At 43.9% G+C, this 8,164-nt stretch overlaps 2 protein-coding genes across 3 annotated transcripts in view; both read right to left on the bottom strand.

Annotated features, from left to right (window-relative positions):
* Window positions 1-235: 235 nt before the first annotated feature.
* LOC124265631 overlaps window positions 236-8,164 on the bottom strand; it is a 175,757-nt gene continuing 167,828 nt past the window's right edge. Inside the window, exon 4 of one of the 2 annotated variants that reach the window (XM_046700429.1) lies at window positions 236-1,130. In XM_046700429.1, the coding sequence (XP_046556385.1) occupies window positions 403-1,130 (728 nt within the window). In that variant the 3' untranslated portion in view covers window positions 236-402. The remainder of the gene's footprint in view (window positions 1,131-8,164) is intronic. The other variant, XM_046700420.1, reaches the window with a different exon arrangement.
* Window positions 7,170-8,164, bottom strand: part of LOC124265552 — a 101,996-nt gene continuing 101,001 nt past the window's right edge. Inside the window, exon 28 of the mRNA XM_046700362.1 lies at window positions 7,170-7,210. Within this exon, the coding sequence (XP_046556318.1) occupies window positions 7,185-7,210 (26 nt within the window). The 3' untranslated portion in view covers window positions 7,170-7,184. The remainder of the gene's footprint in view (window positions 7,211-8,164) is intronic.

Here is an 8,164-nt window from a genome sequence, read left to right as displayed (position 1 = left end):
AAATTCTAACCCGGATCTTGGCGGATATCTTAAATGATAAGCTACTTATGTGCATCAGTACTTAAAGGCGATCGTTGTCTGGGTTTAATTTCTCCATGTTTCTCATATTATCAACCACTCGGAGTCAGTAGAATGAGTTTGAGTGGGTATTCATGCTTAACAGCGGCATGGTATCTCAGTGAGCCAGCACTATAAAACCAGCTTAAGTCTGGGCTAGTACAAGCAGCCCCACATACACACGCATGTACGTGGTCATATGAGCGAAATAATCTCAAGTACGACGTTAAATCCCATTTCACCTCAGACCCTGCCCTCCTATCAATGGGTGAAGAGAACACAACAGGCGGTCGCAATGAAGAAGTTCCCACCACCAGCTAATGGCGCACATAGTCAGTTAATTCGCTATTTCATCGCTTGGTAGATGAGATCCTTCTTTGTGTCAGTCATGTTGATGTCCTTCCCGCTGATCAGACTCATGGACGTAATGACGCCAGACAAAAACGCCCCAACACCGAACATGGGGACGAGTGGCTCATTGAACTGAACATTACACTTGTCTAGAACAACCTGTCTGTCCAGGTCGATGAATGCCACTCGTCCCCTCCCCACATCCAGTACAACGCCATAGTGGAGGGTGGCCTGTGTGCCGGGAGTGTTGGACATGGTGTTCTGGTGACACGCGCCCTGCTCCCCCTCCCTCCACACCGTGGTACAGATACTCCCCCCGTGTCTGCCACAGCTCTCTACACAGACACACCAGGAGCGGCGCTGTAGAGAAACATACGTCTTACTGCCCACCTGTCCTGCCTCGCACAGTCCCATCTCCAGGACTGTCGGGTCCCTCTCACCACCCACCCTCACCCTGGTTTCTGTCTCCCAGTATCTGGGGATGGTGGGTAGGGGTGTGAGGGTGGAGGAGGATGGGGGAAGGGGGATGGGGGAGCTACAGATCCCCCTGTACTCCAGTAGTCTGTTCTGCCCCGCATGCGCTAAGACGTTCCGCCAGTACTTCTTTCGTCTGTTCTGCCCCTCATCCCATGCTTCGGGCGGCGAGTTGACTAGATGGCCGTCAGTAGTTACGTGGCACCAGTAATTGTTGGCCCGTGCCGCGTCCAGGTGGAGTTTAGGACCTGGAAATAAACATTGTATTTGTTGTGTAGCAAGTTTATTTCACTGTTTGTCACAAACCGAGACACAGAAAGATATTTACTAAAATATCGGCAGATTGTGGATTGTTTCCAAACAGTGCGCTGAATGTCCGTCTGTGTTTTTCATCAGTGTAGAACATCTCCTACTATTGAGCTATATTAGCGCACTAATTATTACGTAAAAATATCACTACGAGAATTCAAAATGCATTTCATTAAGAAACAAATGGATTAGTTTACAGAAAAACGTAATATAAAAGAAAGTTTAGTACACCTCTGATTTAACCCCATTGTTGTGATATCTGCCAGACGTGGACGATGTTCGGGAGTAAAATACGATCTCAGTAAGTGAATTTCTCAACATAAGTGTTTGTGTGTAGATTCTATATGAATCTGTCACATAATATAAACAAATAAACGTAACAGTGTCGTGTTTTAGGGTAGTTTTGACATTTCTGTGTTCATCATACACCACATGAACAGGTAACTTCTATGTCCGCTTCTGTCACGTTCACAGTTACACCGTCAGTCAGTGTGTCGCGATATGTTTACTAACGCTGGTCAGAGATAAATGTCCAAACTTTGTCAACTTTCTACGTTATTCAAGTGTTGAAAAAAGCAGTTCTATGGTTTTATAATTGTAATGACATCAGTCATGGTTTGGAGATTCAATTAACGCCGACAGATGTGTTTTACAGCAATGAAGACGGTTGAGGAAATAGCACATGTTTTACTTCGTTCTGTTGTTTGAACATTTCACTTTTATCAGGGATGGAAAGTTGAATAGGCTGTGTGAAATTAACTCATAACCCAATATATTTGAAATATATTTTACATGAACTGGTTGCAACTGTGTCCACTCTTTCACTGATAGACGGTCACAGTCTCGTTGAGCGAGGAGAGGTCGCGCAATGCGTGCGGTGAGGTGAGGTGAAATTAGGTTTAACGTCGTGCTTGAGAATATTTCACTCATATCAAGACGTACATGCGTGTGTATGTGTATGTGGGGCTGCTTGTACTAGTCCAGGCTTAATCTGATTTTATAGTGCTAGCCCACTGAGATACCATGCCGCAGTGAAGCATGAATACCCCACTCAGACACATTATACTGACTCCGAGCCGACCAGTCCTTGTTGTACCCATTAATGCCAAGCACCAGGCAGGGACCAACAAGTACCATATTTTAACGTCTTTTTGGTATGACACAGCCGGGGATCGAACCTGCAACCTTCCGCTCTCCGGGCGGACGCTCTAACCACTACACCACGGAGGCGGTCTGCAATGCGCGTGTGTGTGCGTATGTGTGTACGTATGTGTTTGCGTGTGTTTGGTTTGCCGTGGGTATTAATAGACCCTTACATGTGATATAGATGGTATACTATTTAGACAAAACATACTCGACTTTGCGAGCGAGCGAGTTTAGTTTTACGCCGGTTTCAACAATATTCCAGCAATATCACGAGAGGGGACACCAGAAATGGGCTTCATACATTGTACCCATGTGGGAAATCAAACTGGAGCCTTCAGTGTGACAAGCGAACGCTTTAACCACTAGGCTTCCCACCACCAGACCTGACTTTGACTTGAGGCCCGACCGCGACTAGAGCACCCGATTTTCGTTACTCGTTATTTGGTCTACAGAATCTATCTTTTGAACAATGCTTTGTCTATGAACACCATCGATACTTATCTATCTAAATGCGGATGATACATTATTGTTTTAGAAAAGTAAAAGTGTGCGAGAATTTTAGAATTATCAGCACCGACACTAAGTCTTTTAATTTGTTCAAAGTGAAAAAGTACCTGGTACCTGTAGAATACTTTCCCTCACTCCAGGGAAATATTATGATGTGGATACATTTATGAGACAACCGACGTAAGCCACAAGCTGGAATGCCATCGAGGTTTACGAAGTTATTTTCCTAAAACTATGGCACAACAATTAACAATTTTATTCTCTAATATTCTCATTTCTAAAATTAGTCGAAGTGGGCGGACATCAACACAAACTAAGTACGAACTAACGACTTTATTGTCCTGGCAAAACATTCCGAGAAATTATCGATTACTACGTTTCAAAGACTCTGAGAAAAAAGATGTGAGCTGTCACCCAAAGTTGCAGATAGTCTGTTCTTTGGTGGAATAGGCAGTATGAGTTATCCATTACCTATAACACTAACCTTGTTTCAGAACATGTGCAAATACGCATGTAAAGTTTTAGAAAACCCTCTAAAATAACAGTCTACTGGGGTTTACACTACGTATCCTTCTCATCTAGCGGGCACGCATTTCTTCAAATCTTTGGTAATGATGGGGAGGTTCAAGGCCGGAAAACTACATTCGCGACGTTTCTTGGTTGACTGAGCGAAGCCTTGGCGGTACTTGCAATACAATGCTATGGCTGAATGAACATAGCCGTCTCACTCAGAGGCTCACACAAATTACAAGTAAAACAGGACCAGCGTGAATACTCTCTAATTGGGGAACGTATAAAAATAGCAATAAACTTATTTACACCTTTTCAGGTCTATTCTTCACATACCTTTTCTTTAATTCGACATTAAATTATCATTCCCATATTATCACTATTTAACCCGTTCTAGGTTTCCATCACAATAACAGACTACTGTCAATGTACTTCAAGTTTACGACAGTTTGAGCAGTTCGGACACGTGGAAATGTACCTAACATACTGCGTTGGGATCTATCGAGCAACATATTAACATAAGGTTCCACAGTTAACTGGAGTGTGTGAAGCTTGAGTACGGAACTGCTGTGTAGGTGTAAAGAAAGAATGACTGGATGCAGGCTGAGTGAGGGGGGTTGACTGGTTTAGATATGTGTATGAATGGAAGTATGAGTTTGATTGATTTGGGAAAAAATAATTGGTTCAGGCGGCTTTGATTGGAAAAATGTAGTTGAAAATCAGTGAACAGAGTGTTTCAGTGACAGCTGGTTTGTGAGGGGACGGGCTGAAGTGAAGAGTATGTCAGAGCGTGCACGTGTGTGTGTGAGCGTGGATGAGGAGGATGGTGAGTGGGTGGGTGTGGTGTGAGGCGTGGAGTGGTAAAGTTTATCAGTCGGGATGTGTGTGGGTCTGGAATTGTACTCTGGGGGAGGGGTGGGGTTTGTGGATATGGAAGCGTGGTTAGGTTGGGGGTCAGATTGGGCGTGGTGTGAGGTATGTAAGAAGATATTTGTATTGGTTGAATTTTATGCATGTTGAATTTTTTTTTTAAATTTAAAGAATGTTTGGAAATATTTGTAATTTTACACTTAGGTGTCTTTTCGCCCATTAATGGCCCGGTGTGTTGATAATGAATGTATAAGTATTTTTCAAAATAAACTATATTATGTTTAACAGATTAAAGATGAAAATGCAGTAGAGAGGGTTCGGGTGATCCTGGCACAGTCAGCCTGGTAAGGCTCATTATCAGCTCAGGGCCCTTGCCCCCTCTACACGCAGCCCAGACAGCGAATGGGACTTCTCCCAGGAAACGCTGCCTAGTCGAACCCACCAAGAACTTTCCGGAGAATATGAAGGCTCCCCAACACTGCAGCCTTATGCATTTCGTAGAGTGTCAGAAGGGCTGTACTCCCAGTGGAGAACCCGGGCACTCTCCTGATCGGTACCAAGAGATCAGGAGGTACCAAACCAAGGCCACCGAGAACAATGGGGAGCCTGACGACAGTATACTTGGGATGCAAGCGAAACATTTCAAAGGTGAGGTCCGCATATTTATCATGCTTTTCCTTAATCTTGCCAATCACATTGGTGTCAAAAGGGACAGAAAATTCAATGACATAAATAACTTCATTGGCTTTATCAAAAAGCACAAGATCAGGTTTGTTGGAAGGAATTCTTCTGAGGCTGTATATGGGCCTATTCCAGAGAAGTTTGAAAGCATCATTTTCCATGACGCCCTGGACATGTTCAGGGTCGTACCATGGATGGACCTCGGAGTCAAAGCCACAGGCATGTCGGAGACGGTAGCAAAAGCAACGAGCAATGCCATCATGTCGTTTAAGATATGATGTTTGTGCCAAGGAAGGGTATCCACTGACAAGGTGTTGGACGGTCTCCGTGAATTCATTACAAAGTCGACATTTCATATTGATATTTTCTTTAAGAATCACATTTAGGCGATTGCGAGTGGGAAGTGACTGGTCCTGAGCAGCAAAAAGGAAGTTTCACATTTAAGACCAGCCGACTTCATCCAGGCGAAGGAGTCGGTGGGATTGCTATTCTGTTCCACACACTGCATGTACACACGATGCAATGGCTTCTCAGAAAGCTTCTAAAAAGACCGACTCTGGGCAGACTTGGTGAAGAACTTCACCTGGTTTACTCCCATCGCTGTACCGTCCAGCAGTACATCGCCATCAACAAAGTCAACCTCAAATTTCAGATTCTGTCCAACAACCTTGGCACGCTTAAAATAGCTGTGGAATACCTTCCTTTCATCATGAGTCTTCACATGCATCACCAGAGGATCATTCGATAAATAAATAGGCGCAAAAGCACACAGTAAAATTCTGTCATGAAGAGCCTCCACATTAATCAACCCCCCACCTCCAGAATTGATTGGCATATATAAACGGTTACGAGAGGAACGAGGGTGGTGGGCTCTGTTATCAGACATGATCCTTCTGGTCAGGCGGTCAAGACTCTGGATGTCTTTTTCCGTCCAATCAACTACTCCAAAGGAATAGGAGAGGACTGGCACAGCAAAAGTATTGGTGGCTTTGACCTTGTTTCGAGCATTTAGCTCTGAGCTCCAAATTTTCTTTAAACGAGATTTGTACTCGGCCCGAAGTTTTTCTTGAATTTGGGCAATCTGGAGCTTGTCTCGAACTTGCATTCCAAGATAGGTGTAGGCCTAATCTTCCACAAGATGATAAATAACTCCTCCCCCTTGTAACTTGACCGATCCATCATTAATTACCTTGCCACGTTTCAAATGAAGAGTATTACATTTGTCGAGTCCAAATAGCATGCCAATATCATTTGAAAATGACTAGACAAGGAGAACCTATTCTTTCAAATTCGCATCTCCTTTGGCAAGGAGCTCGATGTCATCCATGTAAAGGAGAGGTGTAATCGGCGTTGGCGATCTGTGCTTATTATTATCATTGTTATTATTATTATTTAAATCGCCGATATGTACGTAATGTATTACCATTAGTTTGGCCTGAATCATTTCAAAGCCCGTGTAACCAATCAGAGTAATCGAGAGACAGAAGGTAGCTTTTAGACAAAACAAAAACTCGCCAGTTGAGATATTATTCAAATCATAAATTGGTAAATCGAAAATGCTGAAATTGGTTGAATACAATATTATTCCAGGATCTACGAAATTGAACTGAGTGATTGAGTTTAGTTTTACGCCGCTTTTAGCAATATCAGGGCGGGGGACACCAGAAATGAGCTTCACACATTTTACCCACGTGGGGAATCGAACCCGGGTCTTCGGCGTGACGAGCGAACGCTGTAACTACTAGGCTACCGCACCGCCCTGACATTTTTTATCTGCAAATGGTACTTAGTGTTCTTGAATAACCTGCAGTTTGTAATCTGCTCCAGAATCTGAGTATTTCAATTCTGTGCTTTGTTATCACGAAGGTCTAGCCCATATCACAACGGGCAGCAAAAGTTGAGGTTTCCATGCCAACTGCTAAGTAAAATCTACAGGCTCGATTCTGTACCGCATTAATACAATTGAATTCTTTAGTGCCCCAAATTCCCGACCCATATGATAAGACAGGCTCAACGAGATTCTCATACAAAGAATTAAAAACATTATAAAGAAAACCACCCGCTGTTCTGATTTACAAATTATAACAATAAGTGTTCCATTGTCATATTTAGCTAAACTTTATATCTAAATGTTCTTGCAACCAGACACCTAAGTATTTATAAGCGTAGGTATAAACTGAAGATAAATAAGTCTAAAATAATGTGTACACGCTACTAAATAAAATCCACTCTATTATAACGATGTTTTTAAAAGAAAATTACCCTATCCATAGATCGATCTACTCCCGACAAGGATTATGCTTCCCTGAAATTATTCACAGTATCTTTAGCATTGGCAGTACTCCCCTACACCCTGGGAAAATTAGCTCCCCTGGGATATCCGAAATATATACTCTCCCAAAAAAGAAACGCATATAGGAATTTCAACTGTATTTTTATGTTTATTTTGAAACATCTTGTAGGCTTTATGTGTCAATGAAATATAGCGAAATTGCACACTGGGAATGCAGACTTATCCGTCTTTGGCACCAAAGTCAGTTTGAGTGTCACATGGAGACGTGTGGTGGCGCTGAAGTCAATACCTCGTGTGACCACCGTGGGCAGCCAGAACTGCACGGCATCGCCTCGGCATCGAACGAATAAGTCTCAGAATGTCGTGTTGCCTGTAGTGCCTGTGCGAGTCGCTGAAGTGTCTGGGGCTGAGGGCTACGGCGTCGCACCCGTCTGTCCAGGGCATCCAACAGATGTTCGATTGGGTTTAAGTCCGGTGATCTTGAGGGCCAGGGGAGCACATTGATGTTGTGGTTCTGGAGGAAGTCTCTAGTGTGACGTGCTTTGTGGGGCCTGGCATTGTCCTGTTGAAACAGCTCCCTCTGGCGATCAATGACTGGAAGGAGGTGTTGGTGTAGGATTTCGTCACAGTACCTTTGAGCTGTCAGGTTGCCCTGGATCATCACCACATCACTTCTCCTACGGAAGGTGATCGCTCCCGACATCATAACACTTCCCCGGCCGAATCTGTCCACCTGGGGAACGCAAGCGTCGGCGAAACGTTCACGTACACCCGCATTCTTCCATCGCGTCGTTCCAATAGAAATCGTGAGTCATCACTGACCCAGATTCTACGCCAATTCGGTAGGTTCCAGCTTGGTGCACCATTGAACTCGATGTCGACGATGTTATTGTCGAAGCACAGGGCCAAACGAAGGTCTTCTGGCACGTAAACCAGCCTGTCTCAACCTGTTCCTGACGGTCTGTG

This window comes from Haliotis rubra, unplaced genomic scaffold, assembly GCF_003918875.1.
Source record: "Haliotis rubra isolate DU_JTF1 unplaced genomic scaffold, ASM391887v1 Scf1214, whole genome shotgun sequence".
In the NCBI taxonomy this organism is placed as follows: domain Eukaryota; kingdom Metazoa; phylum Mollusca; class Gastropoda; order Lepetellida; family Haliotidae; genus Haliotis; species Haliotis rubra.
The sequence above is the reverse complement of the archived record's forward strand: the minus strand, read 5'-3'. Positions and strand labels throughout refer to the sequence as shown.